This window comes from Agelaius phoeniceus, chromosome 10, assembly GCF_051311805.1.
Source record: "Agelaius phoeniceus isolate bAgePho1 chromosome 10, bAgePho1.hap1, whole genome shotgun sequence".
NCBI classification, from domain to species: Eukaryota; Metazoa; Chordata; class Aves; order Passeriformes; family Icteridae; genus Agelaius; species Agelaius phoeniceus.
The window spans coordinates 20,368,994-20,385,846 of NC_135274.1; the positions used below are offsets into that span (position 1 = coordinate 20,368,994).

General features: G+C 42.8%; 1 protein-coding gene across 5 annotated transcripts in view; it reads right to left on the minus strand.

Moving 5' to 3' along the window:
- USP13 (ubiquitin specific peptidase 13) overlaps positions 1 to 16,853 on the minus strand; it is a 50,234-nt gene that overhangs the window by 17,605 nt on the left and 15,776 nt on the right. For all 5 annotated transcript variants that reach the window (XR_013183694.1, XM_054639315.2, XM_077184108.1 and 2 more), the window contains exons 4-10: positions 10,110 to 10,231; positions 9,546 to 9,688; positions 9,161 to 9,345; positions 4,093 to 4,187; positions 2,311 to 2,498; positions 752 to 823; positions 389 to 482 (exon numbers count right to left, since the gene is read on the minus strand). Coding sequence is in view for 4 of the 5 variants with exons in the window: in XM_054639315.2 (XP_054495290.2) it covers positions 389 to 482; positions 752 to 823; positions 2,311 to 2,498; positions 4,093 to 4,187; positions 9,161 to 9,345; positions 9,546 to 9,688; positions 10,110 to 10,231 (899 nt within the window). In the remaining variant the exon portion in view is untranslated. The remainder of the gene's footprint in view (positions 1 to 388; positions 483 to 751; positions 824 to 2,310; positions 2,499 to 4,092; positions 4,188 to 9,160; positions 9,346 to 9,545; positions 9,689 to 10,109; positions 10,232 to 16,853) is intronic.

Sequence of the window (16,853 nt, forward strand, 5' to 3'; positions counted from 1 at the left end):
AGACACTCCCTGGAAACAATTCTTTAGCTATTTATACTTTCAGTAATTTAAAGAGGGTTTAGAAGTTTGCTTCCAGGACTCTCTGCATAACATTGTTTGTTGTTGTTCCTCAGAGAAGATAAACACTGGTTGCAAGTTGTGAGAACATTTGCACTCATCACTGGAGCAGCAGAGCACTTTATCAGCAGAACCAGTGCTTGCTTTGATGCACTGCACAAATAGTGCCTGACTAATTTATCCCTGACTTAGTAATCTTCACATTCCACCTTGCTAAGCATCCCATCCATGCTGGACCCACACGTGTTCCTCAAAGCCCAGCACCTGTTCCCTTTGCTCAGGATATCACTTTTACCTAGTTACCAGTGGCTGTACAAACTCAGGCAAATACCTTGTGTTCTTCTTTCATCACCTGCTCAATGAGCTCAGATTTCATGGGTGGCTTAGAGTATTGGCCTGAAAGGAGGCCGTGTCCCAGTTTAGCCCTGTAAGGAAGAAAGCGGAGGGGTGGAAACAAACGTGTGAGAAAAACAGAAGACACTTACTTCAAGCAAAAAAAAAAAAAAAATTAAGCTTACTGCTTTTGACTCCTTGATGAACCATCATTACCAGCATTGCAACTAAGTGGTCAAATCTCAATCTCCCTGTGCCATATCTCACTTCTAAGCTCATGAAAAGGTGTTCTTTTGCTCTGCCATTAAATCATTTAGATTCTATTTAACCTGATCAAGTAAATAACAGAAATGTCACTTACATCTGAGTATTGAAATCTTGTGTTGGATCAAGAGGGGAGTAGTCAAATATTCGTGGAAGGTTTCCCACATACCTGGGCAGCAAGAACAAAGCAGAAACATTCAAATATTGCAGCTTAATGATTCAATCTACCCTCAATGAGTGCTTCAGTCATGCAAAAATAATAGTAAAGAAATTAAGAAATGGACATTGAGGTTTTATCTGGAAGCTTCCAGCTATAAAGAATACTGCTGTGTTGTTCATCTGGAATTTACATTCTGTTCCTTAATCTTGCAAAAGCTGCAGGATGGTGTTGGTCAAAACCACAGAGCTGAGTTAAGAACCAGTGCACCTTTTACTCCCAACCAACATAGCCAAGTAAATTCAGGTTTGTACCCGGACAAAAATATGTAAAAAGAACATTTCTATTGAGTTTCACAAGAGAAGCAATTCTGATAACACTGAGGGAAACATTGCTCTAGCCAGCCTGTTGGAAAGTGAAGCATTCAGCAGCACTCTCTGAGCATTGGCTACCCTTGAGCACAGGAAAAAACAGGCTGGTAGGTATGGCCATGGTGCTGGTCCCTCTCTCATCAAGATCTCCACTATTTTGATGACACTAAGTCCTCCAGGTAACTCCATGACCATGCTGTGGAAAATGATCTTCCCTAATAAAGTCCATTTTGATATTTTTCAACAGTGGAGGTAGAAGAGCTGGCACTTAATGAACCCACAGATTGTACTCCATATGGCTAACAAAGAAAATAAACACAAGTTTTCTCCCTCTTCCTCTCCAGAAGGCAATTTCTAACACGAAAACCTGGGAGGTTTTCCAAAATCTAAAAGCTTCACTTCCAGCACATACAGTAGTGCTGCTTTGGAAGGAATGGGCACTCTGAATTTTATTTCAAACCATGGACTGTCCTTTATAAAAAGGCTTCTCTCCTTGGAATGATGTGTTCAGCTTTGATCAGTCAGGAGTATTTCATATCTTTCTGTTGTGCTTTGGTCCTTTTACTCTCTTAATTATTCAGTGGAAGAATACATTTACACTATTCTTGCCACTATTTTTTTTTTTAAATTTTAATTAAAATGTGCCTCTGATAGCTTCCCCCCTTAGCCAGACCTGCATGCAAGAGGTGCAGTGTTTTTCACTAGCATGGATCAATATCAACATGTTGTCCCAGTTTTTGGCACAAATCACACAGAATGACTCTATGGGCCAGTACAAACCCCCTAATGTGACACATCATGTGTAATGATGTGCATATTAGCAGAGATATATGTGCATCTGTATATAAAAAAGCAGAGACTCAGACATCAAATATCCAAGGTGGCAAATGATTTCTCACCACTAATGTTAAGATAGTTTGTTTTTATTTTGAAGGCAGATTGGATTTTGTGTTCCAGCCTTTTCCAGAACAGACCAAAACAACCACTAAATCCTTCAAGCAGCCACTGAACTGACTGAAAGAGACCTGTTTGCAGGCGAGACAAAAATTAAACCACCATTTTTCTTAGAAAAACAACAAATTGATGAATGCAGCAGCTAGTGACAAGAGGTAGTTTGGAGCTACTTACGCTCGCTGGAACTCTGGGATGCTGAAAATGGCTTGCATGACAGCATTGAGGTAGCAGCTATTCCCCAGGTTCTTCATGCCAGTGTATCCTGGGCCATACATGGGCTTGAGTTTCACACCAGCTTCCTGAATCACTTCCCATTCTGAGACTCTTGGCTTTATGTCATTATCTCTTAGCCCGTTGTCTGTCTGAAAGCAACAAGATTTTCACCTTAGTCTCTTCTGCCATAATTATGCTGCTGCCACTTACTTTGTGAGCTATACTCCAAGAAATGAAGAGCCAAATCAATGGGCAAGGGGAGGCAAATCCTGCATGTAGGGGAAGATGAGGGTCAGAAAGCCAGCAGTTTGCTCCTCCAATACACCCTTAGCTCTTTAGCACAGCCACTGGCACTGAGTGCTCCCAGTCGTGACCCCAGTCCCAGCTGGGAGCTTCACTTCTCTCAGGCCTGTGACCTCAGCCTCAGCATCAAACACTGCATTTTTTCAGGGTTCCTATTCCATTTGTAATGGTCAGGAATAGCTGCTGCTGTAGAAGCTGCTCGTAACAAACAAACCACATGAAAAGCAGCAGATCCAAGAACTCTTCCCTTCTTTCAAATGGTAAAAGCCAATAATTTGTGACACTGAAGTTTCTCCCCTTTACACTCAGCCTTCAGCCTGTAGGTGCAGGTCACCATAGGGTCATTTACTGCTGGCACTGCTCTGTCACTTCTCAAAGAATTGTACAGACCAAAGACCAGAGGTGAAACCTTTGGAACAGCTAAGATAGGTTTTCAAGGCTCCTGAGTAAAGGCAGGCTTTTCAGAATGATTTGGATAAAAGAAACTTCTTATTCGTGATCCTGGCAAGGACATTAGTACACCAAAATCATTCTTAGTATCATGAAGACTGTTGAAAACACAGTTTAACTCTTCTCTATCAGTACAATTAATATCATTTTCTCACCACTTGGACAATGAAATACACTTAACCAGGAGCAAGTTTTTTCCTTTTTAACATTTTCATGTTATCCAGGTAATGACACTAGGTTATATGCTTGGGTTAAAAAAATAAAACCAAAAAACAACAAACCAAAAAAAAAAAACCCAACACAACCACAAAAACCACACCTGGCTTTATAAGCATATCCTGTTCTGATTTCCTACACCATTTAAAGAGAACTGGAATCAACATCCACTAAAACACAAGTTATTAAAAGCACTTCTTTACTAATACAGACACACAGAGAGAAACCTTTTCTTCCCCAGTCCCTTTCTAGCATGTCACACTTTTGACCATGCTGTTTTCTAGACTTGAGAGAAAGTATTTTTCTCATTTTCTAATTATTTATTGACAAAACCTAAACTGAAATTTACATAAATAACTTTCAGCCACTTTTTAACTTATCCATTGCTTAGCTTCTTTTTGCTTATGAATTGTATCTGTTTACACATTCAATAGGCTTTCCTTCACTCTAATTCCAGACATTTTTCTCTAATTCGATAAGGTTTTTCATCTTGAAGTCAAAGGGTACATCACACAGAAAAAGTGAAAAATGCAAACTAAAGACCACAAGGTACCTCTTCCAGAAGGCAATTTTTGGATTTGAGAGCAATAATTTACTCAGAGTTCTGACAATAACCCCCAAATTAGCTGTCTGAATTTTACAAAACTGAATACTGCCGTAACAGTCTGAAGGAATCACAAATAAGCTACAGGTGTCATTCTTCTCCTGTTTCTCTCCCACCCCCAAGTGAACAAAGAAGTGAACAACAAGCTAAATAAAAGATGGATTTCCTACCACTTGCATCTGCAGCATATCAATTCCAAAGTGTGCCAAGTGTTTTGCTATATGTGGATCTAAAACCGGCTCCTCTTCATCAAAGGAATAGACATCTGCAAAAGCAGAGAGAAACCAGTGAGCCCCAGTATCAAAAGTGATCCCTTCTTGGTTACCAACACTGCATTCTCAGCACAGGGCTGCCCATATAAAATGCCTTGTTCATATTCTCCAAGTTTGGTTCTGGCCAGCAGAGAAGTGCACAGGCAAACACACAGCTCAGTTAATATCTTAACACAATCACCTCAAAAGAAAATATATGCCTCCACAGTATTAAAACCTAAAAACATTTATAGGGATTATAGTATTTCCTCTCCCTGAAATAAGCAATTTGTAGGGGATGCAAGGAACAGGGCATGCAAAGCCAGCCCACATTTTGAACATGACAACAAGAGATTATGAATTTTTGTAGAGCTACGAGATACAGACAGATCCATTAAAGCTGTGAGTGTATCACACCAACTCACTACTGACAATAGTATTTTAATTTTTGGTACAGTTTACAAAATCCACTTTTGCCCTTTTCACACAGAGACGCAGGAAGAACAAAGAAATTCTTTATTAGAATAAGGAGGGTTTTTTTTGATTATGCACAACTGGATTAGACTTCCAAGATTAATCTAACCTTGTGGTTAGGGAGAAAGGCTGATTTTCTGAGTGAGGTGTCTTGCTTTATTGTATGGGAGATTTAGATTTCAGTTCTCTATGATAGACCTTTATAGCCTTAAGTAAAAGCTCATAAATATTCTGGCAGGGCAAAGTTCAGATTGTGAAGGGAAGCAGCATGCATAATGATAATATTTTCAATATGAAACCAAGTTTAATAAATCCAAAAGAAGGACAAAAAAAAAATCGAGAGTAAAAACATTCTTTTTTAGAGTTTACCCATCAACTCCTATAATGACACTGAGTTCAGAGCAGGTTTCACCTACATGAACAAATAACAATAAAGCTGTAGGCATCATACAAGGCTAGAAGTTGTAAGAGATGCGCTGGTAAGACTTGAACAGGCTTTCTGTACCTCTGTAGTCAATGACTGCTTTGGTGTCTCCTCATACCAAAATCCAGAACCCCTGTGCCAGCCTCCCTGCATTTCCCTCAGGCACATTCCCTCTATGCCCAGCAGCTTCTCACAGTGACCTTGCTCCATAAGACCAGACCTAGGCTGGCAGAGAAAGCTTAGCCAGGAGAAGGGAAAAGAAGCAAACTCAGGAGGAGATAGCAGGAGCACAGATGAAGGCTGTTCACAGCACAAATATCACTTCTGGAAGCTCCTCACCCTGGCCTCTCCTGGCAGCTGCAGTCCCTGGCTCTGACTCAGCCCACCCCTTTAACAAAAGTCAATGGTCTTTTTAACCCAAAAGACCTCTCCTTGAGGTGTGCTAATAGCAAACCCCCACTGAAATGACAGACTGAAGGTTAGCCAAGAACTCAAACATTAACTTCTAACATTGACCAGTGCTATGGAAAACCTCTCTGAGCAGGGAGCTGTGCTTTGAGCTGTGCTGCCAGCTGCTGACCAGCCAGCAGATGCCCCACTAACATTGGTGCCCGTGACCTTTGTGGCATTTGCGTGGCTGTGGCTGCCCATCTGCTGGGATTCCACTGTGTGGTAGCAAATGCACCCAGAAGACATGACTGTTCATCCACACACATGGCATCACAACGTTCCCATAGCTTTCTGCTGAGGTCACAGCACAGCCAGAGGATCCCAGAAAGTTCAAACCCCTCATGGAGTGAGATTACACAGCAACAGAGCTTGGGTGACTGCTTGCAGTGTGGAAGCTTTGGATATTGTTTACCCTCTGCTCTGGCAACCGCAGAGAGCAAATCACCTGGGACTACTGGCCCAGAGCAGCAGGAGTAGAGCATGAGACTGACATTGTGCTCAAGCCCAGCTCATGCCTTACTTCAGTGCTTTCTGCTGTGTAGCTTAAATTCATGGGAAAAAGACAGAATTCACTTGTTTCAAAAAATCAAAGGCAGAAGATAAGAGCAGCAAACACAGGTGTGCAATGCTGTCATACAGACTCTGGTAGGTGAGGAATGTAGACAAGTCAGCAAATGTGACACACGAAAACCTGGTGTCATTGGAGTGAGAAAGGGGAAAAAGGGAGGAGTGGAAGGGGGAAAAACCCACCAAGATAAATCTGAGACAGGCAACACAGAATATTATTAAACAGAGAAAAAAGTCATAGAATGTGCTGAGTTGGAAGGACCCATCAGTATCATCCAGTCCAGCTCCTGACCCTATGCAGGATGCACAAAGAGTCCCACCATGTGCCTGAGAGTGGTGCCCAAACACATCTTGAACTCAGGCTTGGTGCTGTAACCAGTTCTCTGGGGAGATTTTTCCAGTACCCAACCATCCCCTGGGTGGAAAACTTTTTCCTGATAATAGTATTTTCCTGATAATAGTCCTTATGATCCATATTATTTTAAGAAAATAAAAATGTCCATGCTACTTGACTTCATTCTCTTCCACAGCTCAAGACTTACACGTGTTCTGGCTGTTCAGACATCTCTCCTTCCTACTTAGATGGTAACAGGCAATGGTAACAGTGTCCCTAAAGAAAGAAGTGGCTCAGGATACCCCCAAAAGTATCTGACAACTGCTAGGATAGATCAGCATCCACAAAGCAGCTCCTTCAAGGACCAGTCACAAGGGGTTTGCCACTGCCAGTGCCCAATTCCATGCTCCAATCTATTCCAAACAAGCAACCTCACAGTGACTGGAAATAAAATCCAGTGGCACTGTCAGAGAGGCAGCAGGCAGCAGAGCCTGCCCAGTGCTCAGCCTACTGAGGAAAACAACCTTTATGAGTCCCTGGTGTGTCCTGTCCAAGGTACAAGAGTGGAAGAGAAGCTTGGTTCAGTCTCTGCCCTGATCCCAGATGTGTCTGCTGACAGAGTGCTACAAAATGGGGCTAAGCTCAGGAACCTTTCACAGTGTACACAGCACAGATTTCTCAGGGCAAGACAAAGAGCTCCCCTCTGTGTACACATGAGGTGAGTGGCAGTGGAACAGTGGCACCACCTCCTTCTCCTTCCTACTGCTGTGAAAAAGGAATAAATTATGTCAGGAGAGGGACCAGTGCTTATTACTCCTGTACCATCACCTCTTCACCTTTAACCCAGGGAAGCAAAACCAGACAGATTTTGTGTCACCATCAGCCACAGATGAGCTTTCCTGAAGCTCATCTATCACCCAGCCCCATCAAGGGGTTATGAGTACTACAGAAATATAGATCAGAGACAGAATAATTACTGAGAAGGAACAAGGAAGGTTGGGGGAGGGAAGACTTTTCTATAGGGAAACCAAGTAAACATCATCCAGAAGAACAAAGGTCTGTGGAGAACAGCTGGTGCCTCTCATTCAGAGGGAAGGATGACAGCCTGTCCTTTGTTATCCCAAAGGCCACATAAGAGAGGAAGCAGCTGATCAGTGGGAGGCACAAGGACAGAAGCCATAAGGAAGCAAGTATTGCTGCTAAAGATGGGAAAGAAAAGAAAAAATTCTGAAAAAAAACCGCATTACAGAATATGCTGTTTGTTTTGTAGATGCAAGAAAGCTACAGCTGGGCAAATCCTAAACACCTTCAATAACTGAGAGATTTGGAGAGAAATCATCCAAGGCCAGGCTCATGCAAGGAAATAAGATTCCATCTGGGAAAGAAAAAAAAATGGTTTTTGCTTAGTGTTTTTGTGGCACAGCTGGTTGAATCTGACTACAGTTGCCTTTCCTCAACACTGAATAGGACTCAGAAAAGCTCTCAACTGATGCTTGTTAAAAAAAGGGGCTGCTCTAAACAGCAATTTTTCATTTCTGTAGTCATAAGCACTAAAGCCAAAATATAATCATGCTATGTGTTCTTCCATTTTTACTTCTCCATGCAGCTGCAACAAAAGATCTCTTTGCTTATGACTTTTTCAGCTCCTCATGTTTTTATTCCATCTAATCCTCACACACCATAATCCCCTCTGCAACAGCACTGCAGAACATCACACTTGGAGAATATGCAAACAAGGATACAGCTACAGCTTTTTTTCCCCCCTCTCAAGATCATCACACATTTTACAAACGAGCATCACAGCAGCCCCATGAAGATGAGTGTTCATTAGACTGTTTCAGCAACATTTTGTTCAACAAGGAAAAAGAGGAGTTTCCACTATGATTAAAAAACCCATACATGCTGTTACAAACAGACTTTTAAATTTAAAAAGCTCATTACCCTGCTGTTGTTTCTTTGTTACAAAAAAATGAACCATTTGTCCTAGGAAATGTAGCAGAACTAAAAAATATTGTTTCTGTAGAGTCTGTTCTTTCAGACTAACACCATTGTTATGTTATAAGCCTAGTATTATGCAAATACTCCAAAAATATTTATGGAAAATATAAAATAAGCAGATAAAAGAGGTATGGGCTTTCTCAGAATGGAGTGTGTGTCACTCCCCTCAACCCTGATCAACATTCACAGACTCGCAGAGCTTCCTTCCACATTGCAAATCAACGGTGACTCCGACATTGGTGAGGGAGAGAGAATGATGCATCTGACTCCATGGTTATCAGAAGGCCAATTAATTACTTTATTATACTACATTGTTCTATACATCTAAAACTGAATGTGCCAAGCACTCAACCCTGAACACAACTGCACACACTGCACAGAATCTCGTGACAGTCAGCTGACAGTCCCGACTCACACACACACTCTTGGCCCTGATCGGCCAAGGAAACAAAACACCATCACTTTGGGTAAACAATCTCCATATTGCATTCTGCTTTTGCACAAACACAGGCACAGCAAATGATGAGAATTGTCTTTTCTTTCTCTGAGGTTCAGAGAATGTGAATCCCAGAAATATTCTTGGGAAGATGTGCCTTACGTTCCTCTGTGAAGAGAAACGTGGGGCTACACTTCCACACCCAAACACTTGCACTAGAAGCACAAACCCCCTTGGTAACAGACACACACAGTCAGCCTCATGCACAGGAGGTACCTCATGTCAGAGCATGCCTGAGGCTGACCTGCTCCATCAGGAGTGATGGTTCCCAGCTTCACTGCCAGGGGATAGCCTGTGTCCCTGTAGTGCTCCACGGCGTGCCCGTTGCCCCCGCTGCCATCGAAGAACCACTTCCCGCAGAGCACGGAGCCGTCGCTCAGGTTCAGCCACAGGTTCTCCCGCAGGTCACACCTGGAGCACTTCCAACCACTGCCACACACAACAGGGAGAAACAGCAGCAGTCTGTAAGGCAGGAGCCAGCTCTGCATCTCCCATGATGGCAGGTCAAACCAACCCACATGCCCAGGCCAGAGTCACGCAAGGGAACCGTGGGCTGAGTTCCTGCCTTTAGTTCAGTTACCCTCGACTGAATTAGAGAGCCTACAGTGAACAAACTTTGTTGCCCTCACCTGGGGGGAATTCTAACACCATTGTCTAACTGTACAAGTGTTTTAGCATGTTTAGATGCCTGCAGCTCTTCTTCCCAGGAGTCAGGTTCCTGCTTCCTGTAGGGTGATTTTGCACTGAGCAGTGCATCACAAGCTATCGTCACCTGGAAGACAAATGGATGTCAGTCAAAGCCTGACACGACTCAGTGACTGCACAGAACCTGGCATTCAGCCTATTGCTAACCACATACAGAACTGCTTATCAGTAGGACTATTTATATACTCAAATATGCATCTAATCTTTTAGACTGTCGTCATTATTTTAGCAGGAGAGTAAGCACGTGTGCTATGTGAGCTTTCCTAGGACAAGCTGGCACCATAGTAAGGGAAGGAATACAGGAGATAGAAGGAAATTCAAGAAACAAAGGCAAAGATCACTTTTTTAAATGACTGAGACTCTATTATACCTGGTAAAGAATAATCTTTATGTCCAAACAAGCACTGCACATAAGAAAACAAGGCACCATCTTGACAAAAACAGAAACAGGAGACAATTCCTACAACCACTTCCACACACCCACTGACCAGTGCTGGTAGCTCTTCTATGTTGGGTAATGAGATTTCATAGTGATCAGGAAAGATAACAAGTTTTGCTTCATCCTCATATTCAAAGTCATCACTGTTGAGATCACTGCTTATCTCCAGATCTGGAAAACAAGATGGGCAATGTTAGGAGATTGTCCCATGATCCAGGTTCCAAAACTGTGACAGGGGTACCACTACAAACATTGCTTGCCTGCCATCAGCCAGTGGTTTCTCTAGCTAGAAATATTTGTGAAACCCTGATCTAAACTGAAATCTCACCATCCTTCAAGAGAATGTTTTGGCCTCTCTGCAAGCAGTGCACTGTTGAAGACATTGCATTCTGCAAAGCAGCAAACAAAATTCTGCTCCTTTTAGACAAAATCAGGATGCCATACTGCTGTGCCTTTTACCCAGAATCTTGAAATGCTATAAAGCATGGAGACCAGGTGGCACTGCACATGCCCAAATTGCAGAGGACAAATAAAAAGAGCACCCCATATTTTCCAGATCACAGACCTGTCTGAAACGTGCTGTGGCTCCCATCCATCTTGGACCTATGGCCTTTCCTCCCAGAAAGATGTCCATGGCTGGAAGTATTCCTGTGTCTCATCCATAGTCTCAAATAGCTATAGCATGTACAGTAACACCAACAGTATCCCTCTCCTGCTAACTCCACTCCTTAATCAGGGTAACTATTGTTTAAAAAGCACTCGTTAGCTCTAAAGCTTTCCTTTGAAGATCAAGCCTTCCACAGTGTTTGTGTACATTTTCCTTACAGTGTAAGAATGACCTCTTTTCTTAAATATGAGCCTTGACCAAGCAACATCAGCTAAAATGTTTGCCCAGAAATATGTGGACCCATAGAGAAGCAGAAGGGTATATTGGGAATTCAATGGTTAGTGTTTGTGTGTCTAGCTGCATGAAAAAATATAATTATTAATTAATTATCACATAGTGACAAGACTGAGTAAAACCTTGTTCTGTTCTTCCTAGGACAAATGAAAAATGGAAAACCAAACACGCACATGTCAGAAATTTTGCAAGATTCGACTGCAAGAATTGCCCAGCCAACAACAGGATTTTCTGGATCCTTCTCCCATTGGATATGTGGGATCCACTGTATTTTGATGTACCAGTCACTGACAGGATAAGGTTCAACCAAAAAAAGAGATGTGTGAGCAGTAGCCAAAGCTGGCTCTTAATTCCCCCCCTAGTACAAGCAGATGCTTAATGAGTCACTCGATCCTAAACGAGCATTGGCAGCAACCACTGCACCCTGGGAATGCCTGAAATCTCAAATGTATGTTTGGGACAGAGGTGAGGATGACAGAAGCCAGATTCAGAAAACTGAGCTCCCAGAGAGCAGTAACAGACTGAGCAAGCCAAATGATAAAACAAGTATCAAAAAATATTTTAGCTTGACCTGGAAAGAACAGCTCTTGAGAGGAACATCAACTCTTGGCTCACCTGCTGCACCAGCCAGTCCTGAGGTGACAGCACCCACTGTCAGTGACTTCCAGCACCATGAACTCTCTCTCACCAGCAACCAAAAAAGCCCTTTCTCATCAGCTCAACATAGAGACAAAAGCAAGAACATTTTCTCACACTGAAAGCGTGACATTTTTAGAGACATTCATTCATTACTAATTCCCCAAATCACACCATTTTCATAATGATCCCTCACTTTACTCCAGGCTTCTTTCTCAGTTTGTATTACAGTCCTGTGTTTGATACAAGAGTGAATCTTCACAGCTGCAGTTTTTAACAGCTCTTTTGCTCTGTGGAACAAGGAAACTGAAGATCCCCAAGCTGATGGTGCACACGACAACACATCTCAGGGGATTTTCACTTAATGCCAGACATTTGATGGTGGCCAGCACAACAAAGCCAAAAGTACTGACCACCTCCTAAACGGGAGAGAGGTTCCTCAGAGAGGATAAAAGCTCGGGTTTGAAGGCAGTGAACTGTGGTCACACAGTACCTCAGCCACCAGAGGGAACCTGGCACCACCTCACAGCAGCCACCGGGCTCTGGGGACTTGTGTGACACCCGCTGATCTTCACTGCCTTGTGCTCTGGACATTAACTTAAAGCACCTGCAAGCCCCTTATAGAACAGTGCCCTGTGTTCAAAATTCAGACACACACTGCAGCTCACGTGCCCAGCCAGACAGCAGCCAAACAGCAGAGACTCAGTGCTGCTGGCCTGACCTGCATCTGAACCAGTGATCCAGGGATGAAAGGCAGAGGATCCTATTAGCAATCATCTGCTGTCATCTAAGGACTCCACATGCTTAGGAGCACCAGCCTCCTGTGGCAACGGGCAGGGAAGGGAATTTCCTTTTTACTGCTCAGGCTTCATGCCATTCATACCAGCAGAAAAGCAGAAAACAATGTCCCATCAGCATGGGACTCCTTCTGCCTGACATACCGATATGGCAGCACCCACTTGTTATTTTACAGGATGCACAAAGCTTCATAACAGTCCTGGGAAACACCATGAGGATTTAAAACTCCCCTTTTGAAGGTGAGCACCTAAAACTGGTACACTTCCACCCAACATCTACTCCCTCTGACTAGGAATTAGAAGGCACTGCCTTATCACTCTGAAGACAGTTTCTCAGAGTCCAGATCCAGTACATAAGAGTGGAATGGACTTCTAAGGTCACAGGCTGAAATCCCTCCATACAGAGCAGGTGACCATATAAACTAATCCCTTTTAGGCACAGAGGGACCCCTTTATGATGTCACCTGAAAACTCCCAGATCACCACTCATATATTTAAATCTTGGCTTGAGAAACATAGCTGTTAAGTTTGGTAAGAAACTGTAGCTGCATTATATTTTCTGTGCCTGTGCAAGGGCCAGCAAGGCTGAGATAGCATGAGGGCAGAAGTAATAAAAACAGATGACTGTGACTTTAGAAGGCAATGGAGCCCACACTAAATGTGGACAGAATTTGACCCTGAAGCCACTGGGCATCATGTGCAATATGCAGGTAGTTTCTAGTGCAGAATTTTAGGGAGGACTAAGAGTAACTACAGAAAGAGGACTAGGGTGAAATCTACTTGCAAAAGGAGCATATTTGATTAAAATTACCACGAAAGACATGGAAAAGCATGAACTTTCAAGCACTATACTTCATCCAAAGTTGTTTCTTGATCAAGGATGATCTTCCAAGATGCACTGTGAGTAGAAGGCAAAAGAAAAGGCTTTACTCAGTTCTGAGACTGAGCCACAAGACAACCAGCCAGTCTGTAATCCTTCCAAGGAGTGACAGCTTGATGGTCAAGGCCCACAGGACATCGTTTCCCTTCCAGTGGAGTAACACAATTCTGGTGCCTCCTGAGAGCCTCAGCTCAGCACTTTGGCCACCAAAACCAAATATCCACAGGTTGCCAGTGTTGTGTTGGGAGGGCAGGCAAAGCAAAGCAGCAGACAACTCAAAGCAGATGCTCAACTGAAGCTGATATTTTGGGTGAGTGGTCAGTAGAGTAAATTTACTGCACCTCACAAGGCATCACTGAGTGACGCTGAGAATGTGCTGCTGCTGAACTGACTGAAAACAGCAGCTGGGAGAGACACTACTGTAATGTAAACCAACCCAGCAGAGGGGAAGAGGAGGAGTGGATGTGTCCAGATCAGATTTAGACAAGTTACCAACTGACTGCACTAATAATAGGGGCATAAAAGACTCCAGACAGGACCCCCAAAGAGGATTTCCTGCTCATGTGGATGTGTCTGTGTGCGTGTGAAAGGGAATGCAAACGTGAAAATTGAATGAGGGTGTTGACTAGCAAGTCTACAACTAATTTTGAAACCCTAGAAAGACATCTTAGGAATCTGGGCTAGATCCTGCTCTTGCTGAAAGCAATGGACAAATTCGTATTGAGCTGGGAAACCTGGGTCTTTAAATCAAACTATTTCTTCCTGCCTCTAAAGAATAGTGAATTGCAGCAGCAGCACTTCACAAAGTATAAGCTACTCAGTTAATTTGTTTTCATGCATTTGTTTTGTTTTACTCAGTTAATTTGTTTTGAATTTTAGCTTCATCAGATAAATTATAAAACTGAAGAATTTTTTAATTTTTTTTTCCAGTCATAACATTTTCCTTTGCAGAAAAATAAAAAGTAAAACTTTCTACAAGGATCATTTGGCTGATTCACAACTTGTAAAAGAACATTCAAATTGCTTGCTACATCTCCAAAGCATTTTTATGTTGTTTCTACTACTAGGTAAGACCTCGTCCCTTGCATTTCTAGGATAGTCACATGTTAAGCAAGCAAAATTAAACCATAAAAATTCAAATTCAGAATTGTTTTTGACAGCAGCATTAGCCTGTGTTAATCTAGTCTAATTTTCACAGTTCTACCCAAAACAGCAAACTATTAAGAATCTGTTAGTGTAAGTATCTGCTCACCATCCTGTACTCAATTCAAGCACACATGGCAAAGCTACAAAGCAACAGCCAATCAGTTCTACTGCTGCTGCTGGGGAACATGCACTATTTTACTGGGCTAAATTGAAGAAATATTGTCAGGAAATGCTTAAGTTCCCCTACATCACAACTTTTCATAAACAGATACAGATACTCTATTTCTGCTTACTCACATAAATATAAACTTTAAGCACTCATGGTAAAAGCCCTCTTCAGAAGCTCTCCAAACAAAAACATCCTTACTGCAAACAGCATTCTGCTCCTGGGAGAACAAAGTGAAGCTGTGGTCAAATCCAGTACAGCCACTCTTAGGAGTGGTCTTTACACTTGGAAACTGTAGCTGTGAGTCCATCCTCTGCCATCAGCAGGGAGGTGACATCCAGGAAAAGCTCAGCAAGTTTGCAAGTTCTCCCAGACTCTCCAAGTGGAAGTTTTCCTTTCCAAGGTGTCCTGAGACCTGCTGAGTGTCACAGATACTCTCCCCAGCAGCAATCACAGATCTGCTGACAGAGCTGTTCATCTGAGGACTTCAAAACACTTTTAATTGATGGTCTGAGTTAGCTCTGACTTTGCTCAGAGCTGCCACAGCTTGCTGCAGTGGCAGATGATGCTCTGGCAACCAATCTGAGACAGGACATCTGTCTAGGGACAAGTTTTATGACAGTCATTCTGCCAGGTCTGTATAGTCAGGAGTCCAGGATCTGGCATGGACCAACAGATGCTCAGGAATAGGGCACCAGAGCCAGGCAAAAATGGGGTGATTCCTCCCTCAATGCAGAGTTCAAATATCTACTTGAGGTGTTTGCTGGGGGTGAGGGGGAATGGTGTTTGCTGGTTGGTTTTGGAGAAGGAAATAGGGGGAGATACTGTGTGTAGATGCAGTTTTGCTACTCAAAAGAGAGGTTTGATTTACATTTATAAAGCAAAATGATAGAGAACAAAATATAAAGTGTTGCTTTACTGGTGTTCCACTTAAACCTCCCACTGCTGCTGACAACTGAGCTGACATTTCAGAGAATCATCTGCCCCATCTCTCTCTCAGAACCACCTCTCTGAGCAGCAACAGCAACTGGGACCACATCTCTGTGCACACACACTCCAAACACCTCTCTTGTACTCTTTGCATCTTTCAACTACTTCATCTATTGTTTAGTTACTCAGTAACACCTTAAAATCACTTTTAGACTTAACTCTAGGTAATTTTAAATACACCAGCAAACTCAGTTTCTCCAATTTTCAATCCCTTCCCAGACTATTTACATTGCATTAATTCTTCATCATTAGAACATTCTGAAATACTCTAACTCCTGGGATAATATGTTCAGGGGGACTCTGCTGGTAATTATGGTAAAAATTGGACCTCCAATCCCTTCAGCACAAGAATCTTCCCCCTAATTCTGCCACCCCTTTTGACCAGAAGCTCATAAGGATGATCACAGTACACCCCATTGCTGAGTTTTTCTTATTCACACAGAAGGCACTGAGATAGACAGTCTGCTTTAAATATCACCCCAAATTCCCTGAAACACTGCACAGCCTGAGCTGAAGTTGTCATGTCCACACTGTCTAGCAACACCTAAACCAGCCAGATTAAAGGCAGCTCATACATTTCAATAAACAATGCTGTTATGCTTCCTGATTACACAGAACACTCACAGCCAACACCCTCCAGCCTTCTCCAAAGAAAACCAAACCACAACATGCCCAGAATCTGATGCATATGTGCAAGGCACACACACTTTGCTGTGAATCTTTCCATGTTTAGGGAAAGATAAATATTGCAGCTGACTGGCCTGTTGCAGCCTGTGTTTCTATTGCATTTACTAGATAGCAGCAGTGCTAGAAAGTAATCAGTGAGCATCCAAAAGATGTTTTCCTAATACTAAGGAGATTGAAAAGGGTTTAGTATCTTTAATAGTTTTACATCAAAGAGGATTATAACAAGCAATGTAACAAATGCTCAAACTGGATTGACTTTGTACACAAAGCTTAAAGCTCTGGGCCTTCAGAGAATTATTGATAGACATGAGGAACAGAGAGATGCTGGAGTTAGCCACTGATCCTTGTCTGGTTTTGTCTGCCAGGGTAAGCCCTACCTGGGAGGTCACATAACCTGGGTTGTACCAGCCAGGATAAATTCACCATGGGCCAGCAAAGTGCCCTTGTGTCCTCTAAGAAGGCCAGAGGTATCCTGGGGGCATTAAGAACAGTGTGGCCAGCAGATCAAAAGGGAGATCATCCTCCTCCTCCTCCTCCTCTACTCTGCCCTGGTGGGGCTGCACTTGGAGTATTCCATCAGTTCTGGGCTC